Source organism: Mesoplodon mirus (genome assembly GCF_964341445.2).
Source record: "Mesoplodon mirus genome assembly, chromosome: 8".
NCBI classification, from domain to species: Eukaryota; Metazoa; Chordata; class Mammalia; order Artiodactyla; family Ziphiidae; genus Mesoplodon; species Mesoplodon mirus.
The window spans coordinates 77,696,976-77,711,857 of record NC_138984.1 but is presented as its reverse complement, the minus strand read 5'-3'; the positions used below and the strand labels follow the sequence as shown (position 1 = coordinate 77,711,857).

The 14,882-nt window shown below is 33.0% G+C and overlaps 1 protein-coding gene across 5 annotated transcripts in view; it reads left to right on the top strand.

Moving 5' to 3' along the window:
* Positions 1-14,882, top strand: part of KCNH7 (potassium voltage-gated channel subfamily H member 7) — a 461,513-nt gene that overhangs the window by 399,491 nt on the left and 47,140 nt on the right. For all 5 annotated transcript variants that reach the window (XM_082629981.1, XM_082629984.1, XM_082629982.1 and 2 more), the window contains 2 exons: positions 5,804-6,203; positions 12,284-12,483. In XM_082629981.1, coding sequence (XP_082486107.1) covers positions 5,804-6,203; positions 12,284-12,483 — 600 coding nt within the window. The remainder of the gene's footprint in view (positions 1-5,803; positions 6,204-12,283; positions 12,484-14,882) is intronic.

The window sequence follows — 14,882 nt, the reverse complement described above, 5'->3', positions numbered from 1 at the left end:
AAATGACAAAGAACATTTTGAAGACCTGCATGCATATATGTGTCTACACATAAAGTCTCTTATTAGATAGTTCTTGGGAATTAAGGCAGAAGTTTCCATTGGCTTGTATTTGAGGCTACTTGTCATGTCTCCAAAAATCTGTGCCATGACAAGTAAAGACACACAGGATCCACAATGGAATAATTTTTGAACTAAGGAAATATAAGTGTATTCCATCAAAAAATTTTGCCTCAAGTTCATCACTTATCCATTATTTACATGTGATCCACTGACAAAATTTGCTAAAGATGGCATAAGATACAATTTTTGGTTAAATGTTTCCAGAACAAGTCAAATTCCAATTTTAAAAATATAACATAACATTCATAATTGTTTATTTACTGTAACATTTGCCTAATACTATCTAGAATCATTTGATAACCAGTTTTCCATGTTACTATAACTAAAGAGAAAGAGGTCAAATTGCAGCAAAATAGAATGTTAATTACAAAACAAAATAAAGATAAAAGTGTCTTGACAGTAAAAGCTATTAAATAATGGAGGTTGTAAAATCTTTATTTATTATTTTTAAAATATTTATTTATTTATTTATTTGGCTGCATCAGGTCTTAGGTCTTTGTAGCGGCATGAAGGATCTTTTTGTTGTGGCGCGCGGGCTCTAGAGCTTGCGGGCTCAGCAGTTGTGGTGCGCGGGCTTAGTTGCCCTGTGGCATGTGGGATCTTAGTTCTCCTGCCAGGGATCGAACCCACGTCCCTACATTGGAAAGTGGATTCTTAACCACTGGACCACCAGGGAAGTCCCTAAAGTCTTTTTTTTTTTTTTTTTTTTTTGCGTTACGCGGGCCTCTCACTGTTGTGGTCTCTCCCGTTGCGGAGCACAGGCTCCAGACGCGCAGGCTCAGCGGCCATGGCTCACGGGCCCAGCTGCTCTGAGGCATGTGGAATCTTTCCGGACCGGGGCACGAACCCGTGTCCCCTGCATCCACAGGCGGACTCTCAACCACTGCGCCACCAGGGAAGCCCAAAATCTTCTTTTTAAAAGCCCATTTGTGGAGGAATTTGTGAGGTTTGGTACGGATTAAGAAAGGCTAAGCTACGTGTCCCCCCCCACAAGGTTTTTTACACACCTAAAATATAGCTCTTTGATTGCAGTAGTGAATGTGTTTTAGAAATATTGAAATAGTGTGACTCAAGCTGAACAAAACAAATAGAAACTAGTTTCAATATTATTGAGTTTTATTGGGCAGTTTATTGAACGATGAATACAAGTACCAGAACTTAGAGGGAATAGAAATGAAATCTAAAATAAAACATGAGTGTGGAGTTATGAAATGTATTACTCACTAAGTGTTTCCTTTTCCCCATTTGTATCCAAATATTACTTGACAAAGAGGACAGAATGATGGATTAATTAGAAAGTTTCAATGACAATTCATCCCAACAACCTGTAGGCAAAACCAAAGATCACATACTTATATTTCCTCATTTATAAAAGAATAATTCTATGCACTTACTATAGGGAAAGATTTTAGAGAGTAAACCTTTGAAATAAAGCATTTTAAATGTAAGATATTTGAAAATGTTTACTAAAAAGAAAGAATTATTTTTCAAAATTTTTTGAAAAATTCTTGAGCATGAGATTTTCTCTTATTGATGATGCTTTCTCAGTTTAACTGTAACCAAACTTATTCTTAAGTAGAGAGTTGTTTAATACTGATAAGAAATCATCTATTCTAATTTCAGCTCTTCAAAAAGAATTCCACTTACATTAAGAGAGAATGCCTGAACTATTATGAATTGTCTAGTAAAAAAAAGAAAAATCACATAGTTTTCTTGAGTCTGGGTCTAGTATCTAACCTACTGACAAAATTGTAGTTGTTTAGAGTATATATTTTTAATATAAAGTTCAGTTAAGAAAGTCATACTTAATAAAGGAAACTAACTTTTACCTCAATATAAAAAAAGTAACTAGGGCTTTAGTGAACTGTGGATGTGGGTACATTTTTTAAAAATTGAAATTCGATGATATTCATCAGCTACTCAGAAATTTAGATAGTTAACTTTTCAGAGGAAGAATCATTTTACATTTTTTGAAAATTCTGACAAAATGAAAATCTTAAGTAGGCCTTCTTTACTGTGGCATTCAGGAAAAAAGAGTTTGAAATGTCATTCAGTCAGAGTGAAGGAGTTGAATTTTGAGATGGCATGGGCACTGATGAGGTGGAGAGTTGACCTATTAGAGTTTATTATTATCTCCTTTGCTATATATTCATGGACAGGACTGGAAAACAGTTGACCTTGTTTCAATCTACTGCAAGATAGTTAACCGTTTTCTAGACCTTATTTATTATCATGATGTATTTATATTTCATAATAATGATTACACTTACCTCCAGTGAGCTTTTATGCCTTTTCAATCTCTACCAAAAGTAACAATAAAGACAATATTTGTCTACCAGTGAAAAGTTCAAGAAATACCACCTAAGAGAAACTTCTTTACCTCTACAATTTAAAAGTTGTTGTCATTAAAGGATAGTTTTATTTCTATTTCCAAAAAATGAAAAAAAAATGAAGGTAGATTTTTATATGTCTCGATATTACATGAAATTAGATATACTGTGAGATAACCATGAATTCTGAAGATATTCTAATCAGCCAACAACTACAATTATAAGGTAGTTGTTGGTCCCATTTTTGACTTTCAGATAATACAAAGATAGTAGCTCGTTGAAGTAAACTATGGAGACTAACAGTCTCCAACAAATCTGAAAGAGGAGATGGATAATTTTTTAGTCTACTTTTTCTGAGATTTTGGTGCAATCACTTCTCTCTATTGTGTAATCTGGGGCAAAATGCCATAAATCTTTAAAGAGACATTTAAAGAAGAAGAAGAAAGAGTTGTTGCAAGCCTAAGTGTCATCTACAAGATGTGCTGTACACAACTGTAGCTAAGGAAGAATGCCCAGGCATGTTAGCAGCATCTTGATAACAATAGAAAAAAGCCCAAGTCATTTGTTACATTGTCAAACTAGCATATGTAGTTATGCTTGGGTACACGTTACAGAATCACAAGAGAATAGCTTTGACTGTTGAGGTCAATATTCATTCATCCTTATGATGCAGCTGAAAGTAATCTCTCCCCCCCGACCCTTACACTCTCCCTCTCCCTTTTCTTTTCCATCTCCCCCTCCTTCTGCAGTTATTTTGTGTCAGCTGGCTTGAGAGTTCAACATGTACCTTATTTCTTAAACTTTTTTGGTCCAGAAAAGAGGTCATTTGTGTGTTATTATATATTATATTTATTCATCTTAACTTACTGTCATCTAGGTTTCACCTCATTCTGACATAACTCTAGAAGAAACACCAGAGGTTTCTTTGGGGGGAAGGCAAAAAGAAGGGAAGTGGCATATACAGCAGATTTGATTCCTTTTCTTTTCATAACATCATTTTACTCTATCATCTTTGAAGCCAGAAGAATCATTAGTACTTCTTATCACAATATGTTATTAAAACAGCTCATTTGTTTTGAAGCATTTCTCTTCGTTAACCAAATACCTTTAGAAATGTCATTATATGTGATTTATTTTGAGGTTCAGAAATATTGTTCCAACGAAAGGCAGTTTTGATAATAAATCAAATAATAATAACCCTCAAATATTTCTGACTTCTCAACACAAGTAAATAGATAACAAAGCTAGGAGGAAAAATAAACATGCACACTTAAGCTGTGAAATGTAGAAATGGAGTTATGCTGAACCAGGGTGATTTCTGTTACTAGAGTCTGAGTAGTCAATGAATCTAGATGACGTTCTTGTCTTTAAAAATCCCTGCAATTTCCATAGGGGGCTGAATGACCAGTGTCCAAAAGCCTCCATTTGAAATTCCAGATACCAAAGTAACACGTTTGGAAAATATGTAGCTCTGTCAACCCATTAATATAAATATAATATAAATATAAATATAAAGTTTCTGCTTAGTGATGGAAGCAAAAGTGTGTGGGATATTCAAATAAAAACACAGTTAAAATTTACTGGGTATTACCTACAACCCTAGAAGGGGTTATTATTATGCCCATTTACAGATAAAGAAATTGACACTTAGAGATTAATACCTTGTCCAAGGTGACACACTGGTATGGAAGCAGAATTTCAGACCTAAGTTTGTTCTGAAGTTCTAACTCATAACTGCTAAGCTGAAACACTGACAATACAAATAGTGGAAATTTGACATCTCTCCCAGGAAAACACCTCATACTCACTTAAACTCACCATTCATTCTTTGAAGAGATATAATTTTAAATTTGTGATGAAGAAAACACTGTTTCCCTTATTGCACCCTGAAAAATAGTAACTCAGCTTTGGAAACAGAGAAGACTCACCTCTCCACCCATCCCTAAATGAGCAAAGACCAGAATCCAATTGTGATAAGAACATCTCAACTACACAAGCTCCTCTCATCTCTAGAGGATTCGAATACTAAGTGAAAAGAAGTCAGGGGAGACTGAGAAATCTTCCCTTCCCTTGTGACCACTCTGGCACAAGAAAAAAAATCTATAACACTTATTATAGAATGTTAATGAAAATATTTTCTTGATATTTAGAGCTCTTTTTCCACCAAGTCAATATGAAGATATAGGGTGATAGTTATACCACATGCTATTTATTTAATTGAAATATGTGTTCTTAACACAGATGGATGTACTTTGAGAAATAAACAACAACAATAAACACATAAAATGACTCAATAATTGATTGGTAAACACCATGTAACTCTGGAATAATTATATGCCCTGTGAATTATATAGTACTTATAGTTGACGTTATTTAGGAAACCCAAGAAATGAATTTGTAATTTGTACTTATCAGATTTCAAATCCAAACAACCAGTTAAGTATCCTGTTATTATATACAAGTGTCCTATCATGAGATACCTGGTCAGTAATAATCGTGCAATTAGTTACACATATCATACCCCAAAGCAAAACACATAATATCATTGGGATATCAAGAAACAATTGATCAGTTCAACACATTTAGGAAGAAAAAATGAATTTAAATATAGTACTTCATGCATGCATTCAGTCATCCAATAAGTTTGCCAGTTGCCTTCTTGACTGGCTCCTTCGCATTATTCAAACCCTTCTAAACTCTAATGTCAGCCCCCCAGCAAGATTCTCTTTGGTCTTCCTTTCTAAAGTGGTCCCCATCCCAACCCAAGCCCCTGAATATCCTCTATCATATCACTCTGTTTTACTACCATCATCACAATTTTCACTCTCTGAAATGATCTTATTATTTGTTTATTTTAAAAATATGTATCTCTTCCCAACAGACAGTAGCCCTTGTTTCACTTCATAAGACACTTTGTCTAGTAAATAAATGTCTTTTTCTATTATAAAAGTAACCATGACTGTTTGTTCAATACTATAATCCCAGTGTGTGGCCCTTGGTAGGCCCACCAGTAACACTCTGGAATGTTTGTCAGTGAATGAATGATTTACTGAGTATTCATTATGTGCCAGGCATGTGGTTAAAGCATGAAATGAAGAAGATAGAGTCTCTGTCCCATAAGTTTTACATGCCAAGATACTGAATTAATGTACTACAAACTTTCAAAGTACTTTCCAAAGCAGGTGTAAAATTAAAAAAAAAAACAAAAAACTAACCTTAATACTTAATTCAAATACATAGTCATCTTCAGTGCTACCATATTGTTGTAACCTGTTTCTACCTACTTTGCTTCACAGGAACATACACTGGATTGTTTACCAACTGTTTCTGACCATGCACATTTATTTCCACAGACAACAACATTAATTGGTCTTTTGAAGACAGCTCGACTCCTTCGTCTTGTGAGAGTGGCCCGAAAACTTGATCGATATTCAGAATATGGGGCTGCTGTTCTAATGCTCTTAATGTGCATATTTGCCCTGATTGCTCACTGGCTGGCTTGCATTTGGTATGCGATTGGGAACGTAGAAAGACCCTACCTGACTGACAAAATCGGATGGTTGGATTCCTTAGGACAACAAATTGGGAAACGTTACAATGACAGTGACTCAAGTTCTGGGCCATCCATTAAAGACAAATATGTCACAGCACTTTATTTTACCTTCAGCAGTTTAACGAGTGTAGGATTTGGGAATGTGTCGCCTAACACCAATTCGGAGAAAATCTTTTCAATTTGTGTCATGTTGATTGGCTGTAAGTAGATTTCTCTTTTGTTATCTATTAGGATAAAATAATATCAGAAAATTGATATCTCTAGAACATTCAGAATAAGGCAAAGAAAAGAATTATAGAAAGTTGTAGAAATAATAGGATTAAATATACGGGTATTATATTCTATCAGATCTGATTCTCTTTGTGAAGGGGAGACACCAAAGGTCTTTCATGACCTCAGGAGTATAAAACTGGAATGGCATGGATCTTGGGATTCAGGAACTGAGAATTGCAGTTCACGTTTACTGATGTAAAAACATGTCTGTAATTTACTACCAACGGTTTTTTTCTGTTTCAAGCTGAGGCCAGATTAGAATGGGAAAAACTAGCCTACATTTACGTATCTATAGATATAGATATATAAATATCACCCTACTAATTATAATGTAAGCTAACCTTTCATATATATATGTATATATATGCACATACATACAGGTACATCTATATTTTCCCCCTGTCATTGACTAAAAATTCCTTTCCCTGTGACATTATGTCAAGGACCTAAGTGACTGCAATTTACCCTACAATGGGTAATGATATGAGCATCATTTATAAGGTATAATCTTTGGAATAAGAAAAAAATTCTGTGTAAAACTAAAGATCCTTTAATATTAATATATATTTTAAAAAATCACACTGTGGAACCACTAAAGATAACCTTGCTGATAGCAGACAGCAGTTGACAAAAGCATGATGGATTTTTAAAGCTTGAAAAAGAGCATCATACTTACATTGCTTACAAATTTGAAAGTAGATCCAGAGAGTTAATTTTTAAATGTTAACATGTTGTCTAATAAAATGTGCTTAGATAAGCTTTATTTATGAAACTTAAATAGATTCACCCAGTTTATTGTTCACTGTATTTAACACTTACTTTTCATATATGTGTCTTGGTGTTTTTATTTTAGTAAGATTGTATAGGCAGATAACATTCTATTTAAATAACTCAAGATATTCTGCAAATTCAGACTAAGTCTTGCCACAAACACAAAAGTAGAATTGCACTCAGAAGGAAATGGAAGTGAGACCCACTTTAAAAATATATAAAAATTCATTCCAGAGAGACTGAATCTTTCAGAACAAACACAGTCCCACTCTGTGATTGAAACTGCTAGTTAATACGTTGTAGTGGTTATCAATTTCAGTGGCATTGGTAACAAAAAAAGAGAAGAAAAAAGTCTGTTTTTAATTATTTATACACCCGTATAGAAAAAAAAAAAATATATATATATATATATATATATATATATATATATACTCTTTTTAAAGAAAACAGAACTTGCATCTTGAAACTTAGAATTTGCAAGGAAGAATTTTTTAAGTGCATTGAAGTTTAACGTGTTCACCACTTAGGAATCCTTACCACTTGTGAGGATTAAGTGAAATACATAGTACTGTTTATCATGTGAATTATTTTAAATTAAAGAGAACTCAGTTCTTTACTTGCTCTATACCCAATCTCTAATCCTTAAATCAGGAAATTATTGGCAGTTTTTATTCTTCCTTTATTCCTGTCTTTTTCCTTCTTTCTTTCCTTCCTTCCTTCCTCCCTCCCTCCCTCCTTCCCTTTCTTCCTTCCTTCTTTCCTTCCTTTCTGTCTTTCTGCCTTCATTTTTAAATGTAGCACTAGCTTATTTCTATTGATTCTTTAGGAAGAATATTTGTTTCCTGCAGATGAATTCTACCTTTTAAGAAAAGAGAAAACACTCTCGTTAATTGAGTAGACTAAGATACATCCATATTCCACATAATATCTTTTATTTGAATAGACTTGCTTGTACAAAACTTAATCAAAATGGGATTATGTAAAGCTTAGTGTCACACAGGAAAAAGTTTATAGATATTCCTAGAGAATTCTATCATGAGCTATTATGCCATAAAAGGTAAAATAAGACTAGAAACTTAGCAATAATAGCATGCCTTGAAATTTTCTTAGCCATTTGATGTATATGTGTATATCTACACATGATATTTCCATTTAGATCCAACTGAATTAGAAAATGATTTGGTTTTCTGTATTTGGTTACATTTTTATACTAAGAACATACGCCTCAGTTACATGAGTGGCTTGATTTAGACCTAAAAATAAAATATAATATCCAAAATATAATGTAAAATATTGTATATATATCACTGCATGTTAAAGTTGATATAGTCTAGTTATCAAGTTGAACTCTCATATCCCTAAGCTTCTTTAAAACTAATCTTCATTCTAAAATAAAAATTTGAAGCCAAGTTGTAGAAAGCAAAGCAATGTACAATCCCTCTTACAACAATAATTCAAGGAAACTAAAAATTAAACATTAAAGCTATCATCTAATTAAATTCAAATAACACAAATACCTATAGATACATTTTTAAAAGCATCTATTTGCAAAGACAGTCACCAATTGTGCTGCTGAATGTGTACAGAGAACAGTAACCAGAGAATTCTTTTTAAAAATATACACAAATACACAATTCAAGACGAAAAATAAAGAAAAATGTAAGCGGCCATTAAATAAATAGGAATACAAGCTATGCTCACATATTTATATCTATGTGTTCTAATATATGTTTATATCTTTATTCAAATATTATAAATATAATATATACATTTAAATTTAAAAACACATAAATCAGTATCCAAAGGCAAATGTATTTCATCTCTGACCTGCTTGACAAACATCTTGGAAGAATTTATTTTTATAACATGTAAAAAAAAAGTTATTGCATATCTGCTTTTAACCATGATGGAGTAACTGAAACCTTACCATACCCCTATAATTTTTTTTTAAATAACAGAAAACTGAACAAAATATACAGGCATTTGGATTTCATCAAAATTAGTAACTTCAACTTTTCAAAGGACACTCTGAAAGGGAACAGGAAAATGATAGACTGGAAGAAAATATTCTCAATACTTAGATCTAAAAAATGACCTTTATTCAGCATATATCAAGAATTCTTACAACTCCATAATAAGACAACTCAATTTAAAAATGAGCAAGATTTTAAACAGACATTTCACAAAACAATATATATTAATGGCCAATAAATACATGAAAAGATGTTATTAGTCATCAGGGAAATGCAGTTAAAACTCTCTGATGGTGAAAATAAGATAATAACAAATGTTGGAAAGGTTGTGGAACAACTGATACTCTCAAATATTGCTGGTGGGAATGTAAAACCACACCATCTTTGGGAAACAGTTTGGCAGTTCCTTATAAAGTTAAACATACCACACAGATCAGCAGTCCTATTCCTAGATATTTCAAAGGGAAATGAAAATATATGCCCACACAAAGACTTGTACACAAATGTTCATAGCAGTTTTATTCATAATAGCCAAAAACTAGAAACAGTGAGATTTCATCAACAGAAGAGATAAATGGACTGTGGTAGAGCCATGTGATGCAAATCTACTCATCAATTAAAAAAAGAACAAACTACTGATACATACAAATCAATGAATTTCAAAAACAATATGCTGAGCAAAAAGAAGTCAGACACAAATGAATATGTACATTATGATTCTATTTACATGAAATTCTAAGAAATGCTAACTAATCTGTGATGACATAAGGGAGCTCAGTGGTTGTCTAGGATCAACTTAGAAACCAGTGGGTAGACAGCCAAGGGACACAGAGGAGTCTTTTGGGGATGTTGAAAATGTTCTATATCTTGAATGTGCTAACAGAGGTGTATACATTTGTCAACTAACTGAGCTATACGTTTAAAACATATTCATTTTGTTATATCTAAATTACACATCACTAAAATTTATTTTTTTAAGTTAAAAAATGTTTAAGTTTATGTACTAGATAGAAAAGCAAGTGTATTTGTTCTATCAGCATGTTTCAGTTATTACTCAATGACCCTAAATTCATTAGTTTGGTGAGCATCTCAGATTTTGAGTGTGGTGTGCTGACGTTTTAAATTATACCTGTTTTATTCTTATAATACTGCAATGTAAAACAAACTATTCTGGTGAAGGAAGAATTTTCTATTAAGGAAAGCTAAACAAAATATTGAGTTGAAAGAAATACCTATATAGTCTGCCAACTTGCTTTTGAGTCATATTTTATGCCAGTCTATGGGCATTAACTAAATAACGTATACAGAATATAATCATTTTTTGCTTCTCTCTGGCTTACAGACTTTAGCTCCATTTGCTTCCTAAAAAATAGAAAAAAAGTATGCCTTCATTATAATTTAAAAAGCCATTAGCATAGAATTTCCTTAGAAAAATACACACTATTCATGTATTCAACTATGTACTTATAATCTAGATTTTTGTCATCCTGTCAGTGAGTGGAAATATGTGTTTATGATCCAAACTAATGTTTGGTTCATTTTTATGGCAGTATGGAGTTAAAACCACAGTATTTATTAAAAACAAAATAAGAATGTTTTCCCCGACTCTTCTTTGCGTAATTATGTGGTTTAAGTAAAATAACTAGCACTGATTATGTGCCTTCTAATTAAATCAAGTGAAAATCTGTACTAACTAAACTATTTCCTGAGAACATGATAGGTACTTTGGACACCTAACAACAGGCATAAATATTTCCAACACTAAAATTAGGCAGAGTAGGATATATTTCTCACATGAATCTCCTTGAATGACAGAAATCCATTTCATACAAGTATTGCTAACTCCCTTCTTAATCAACTATGCATTTACTCAAATTAGGCCCAGGTTTTTTTTTTCCCGCCCCCTGTGGAAGATACTACCTAAACAGCTTTTCTACCTTAATGAGAATTACTGTCTTTCACAAATCCCAGTTCAGTCTCTCTATAGATCTCCCCAATTTTATCCCTTTAAATAGATTAAAAATAAAGGCCTGCCTCTTTGTCTGGGACATTCTCTTACCTGGGACTTCTGTGGTAAACAAGGACCATGCTAACCAAGAGACAAAAATAAGATGGAAAAGAAAACAAATGACCAAGAAGATAAGTCATTTTAAAACACAGACTGAATCGGGCCAACATCTACTTTAAAAATGATAAGTGTTTTACATAGGTAGTGATTTGTAAGATGTGTTGGGGGAAAAATTATGTTGGTTGGATATTGTTGAAATAAACACTTCAAGGAGTTGTTGGGATTTTTTTCCCACCTACTTGGTACCTTGCAGTTCCAGTGCCTTAAATGTGTGTTACCTCCTCTCTAAGTGTCTGACACATGTCCAAAGGTCAAGACATAGAGCATGTATCATCATGTGACTTCCTGTACAGTATATAGTATTTTTCTTATGATTATTAGAAACTAAATACAAATATAAAAAGAAAGACAAAATGCTTAAAAAGCTTATGTTAAATCATAAATATTTAGTCCTGGAAGCTCTAAAAAGGGCATTCTAAGTATTGAATGTTAGTTTTTTTCTTCCCATAGATGAAAGAACAAAGGGGTATTCTATTTTTCTCTACAAAAAATAAAACTATATTCTCATAGTCTAAGCCAAAGATATCTGTTTCTCATATAGAAATACTGTAAAAATGAATTTTAATAGATTAAAAATTACATATAAATAAACATTCTAAGGAAACTATGAGTTCCTTAAAACAATTTATTATTCCTTAGGAAATCCAAAATCTTCTGAATAATCTTAAAATTTATAGTAGGTTTATAATATTACAAGGTTAGGTTTGAGGCTGAGGTGGAGTTGTCACAATTTAAAAATTATCATTTTTACTCCACTTCCAGAAAACAGATCTGTGTGGTAACCCCATGACATACCTTCTTATTACATTACAAATGAAATGTTTATTTTAAACACATTTTATCTCTAGTCAATAGTCTAGGTTGGTTACAGGTTGATATTGTAAACAGTCTGAGTTTCTACTTGAATATATAGAGAATCCATGGTGAATTTGTATATTTTTCCTCTCCAAATTTACCATCAAAATTATAAATTTTACACTAGTATTGACTTGACTTCTTTGTTCCCCTAGGGCCAGTGGTAAACCCTCACAAACGGATTAAGATAATAAAAAATCTACATATTTGAGATTCTGACAAGATATAATATACCCAAGTGCAGTCTTTCTCCCATAACTTTGTTTTTTATCCAATCCAGCACTAATGTATGCAAGCATTTTTGGGAACGTATCAGCAATTATCCAAAGACTATACTCCGGAACTGCCAGGTACCACATGCAGATGCTGCGAGTAAAAGAGTTCATTCGCTTTCACCAAATCCCCAACCCTCTGAGGCAACGGCTTGAAGAATATTTCCAGCATGCATGGACTTACACCAATGGCATTGACATGAACATGGTACGTATTTCTGTTTTCCAAAACTGGAGCCCCTCAGGCGTTATAGCTACAGCCAAAATGGAAAAGCCAGTCTCACCAGCTTTGAACCCCTTGCTTTTGTTTCCCTCTCTCGGATGTTTATTTTCTCCCCTGGAGATAGTCTCTCATTCTCAATTCATGGCATTGCATGGTGCTATATCTAGTTACACTGTGTGGCAAAGGCATTATAACATGATGCAAACTGATATAACTGTGTGGATTAGAGCTCCCACTTCTGGTTAGGGAGGGCATTGCTAAGTTGGGACTTGGACTTTCACCACTTGGCTTAGCTGCCAGCACCCAAAATAATAGGTGGACCCATGTGCATTAAGACATTACAAGTAAACAATAATAACTATAATGCCCCCAAACAGAAATATTTTTTAAAAATAGGACATTTTGAGGATTTGTGGGAGAGATTAAGGAGCTTAAGTATATCATCAACATTTTATAATAGGAAGTTTCATGTTTCTGTTAAGGACAATTTTTCTATATTTTAATCAATTAACTATGTGCCCTTTTACTTTACCTGGTTTAATGCATCTTTCCTTTCAAGGGGGAAATATGGATTCCTTCATAACTCAAGCAAATTCAACATCAACAATCACTTTTCATAACCCTTCCCTCCTTTATCAGTGCTCAAAAATCAATACAACTAATAAGATTAATTGATCCAAAGAGCTTCTTTTATTATTAGGAGAATTGCATACATCTTTTTGACCTAGCTATTTGGCTATAGAGATTGATTACTAAAGATAAATTATAAGATAAATACAAGCTATATAGCATACCATAGACCTATTAAAAAAAAAAGATTAGAATTATAGTACCTTCCCATCTAGCTACTCCTCTATTGGGCAAGGATCCTGTTTCTAAAAATTCTTCAGAAAATGGAATCTTTAAAATTTAACGACATCAACAGCATGATACAATTTTTGCATAAGTGAGCCTATGCAATTTAGATTGACTTTTTTTATTTGATCAGCAATATCCTAACAAAAAAATGAAAGGTTCAAAATTAGCAGTTAAGGTACAGAAAGCATTGCAAATATTGCCCAGTTTGAAAGATATATTTTTATATGATGTTTATCATAGCTGTGCATGATTTATTTGATGGAGAAGTAAGGGCATGCCATTATAAAATTTTTAATTTGAAGAGCTAATCAATCAGCACATTTCATACAAAGCCATAACTGAATCCCATGAGTTATTTCTGATTATCCCAAAGTTACTTGTGAAAATTCATTTGATAAATTGATCTCACCAAGGTAACACTTTAATCTCATAAGAAAGTACCTAAAAATTGGTCACTTTTATGTACTTCTATCCATATTATTGTTTAATGAAGATATCAGCATTCAGAAACTATTGGGGATTCTCTAATGCTGGGTTGGCTGAAGCAGTGTCAAGAATTTTTAATCAAAACACATGTCGCTCAATTTTGTTGTTCCATACTGCCAGATTATTTCAATAACCATAGAAAAACAATTATTTATTTTACTTCCCTTCTCCATATAACTCAAGTTTCATGACCATTTTTTTGTGTGATAAAGTCTATTTTGTGAAAACTATTTACCTTTCATTGTTTGACTCTATTACCTATGAATATGGTTTATATACCACTTGCCTATTTACAATGTACTTATGAAAGATTTATCTCTTTCCTGTCTGCTTCACACCTTAATACATGGAATCACAACACCCACCGGTAAGAACAGGAGGTATTTATATCCAATTTAATTCTCGTGTAAATTGTGGAGATCACCCTTGTTATCTGTCAGGTTTAGAGCTTGTTAAATGATTTCCAATGTTAGTTCTGATTTTTTTTGCATGATGTAGCAGAGGAAATACAAAGCAAGAAACTGGGAAAGATAACTTGGAAGAGGCCAAGTACAGAATAGAAATCCTTAACTTTAACAACGACTTGACCTCTAATACTGTTTATATAAAGTTTCCCCCTCCCCACAAAAAGTCACTTATCTGCCCCTTCCTTCACTCTGGTAAAGGTTATGGGTATACGGTTTGCATTAGATAACTGTCATAAAGAAAATGTCATTCTCTTTCATCATCCTCTATTTTCATGATGTAGGTGCTTTTCTTTCCTCTCATCTGCATGCCTGTCTCACATGATCCTGGAGTGTGTGAGCTCTAAACCATGTGCCACTAAGTCTTGCATGTGGTTTTGAGAGCTTGACTTTGCACGAACTTCTTGTTTGTACACAGTGTCTACATTTCTCATCTTGTGACTGCAATGTGAGTAAAAAATCAAAGTGCAACATAGCTCTGAAAACTCAGCAAATGGAAGATGCTTGATATTTAAGAACAATGTGCAAAAGAAAGTTGATTAGAATAAAGCAACTGTACTCTTAGACTATTGAGAG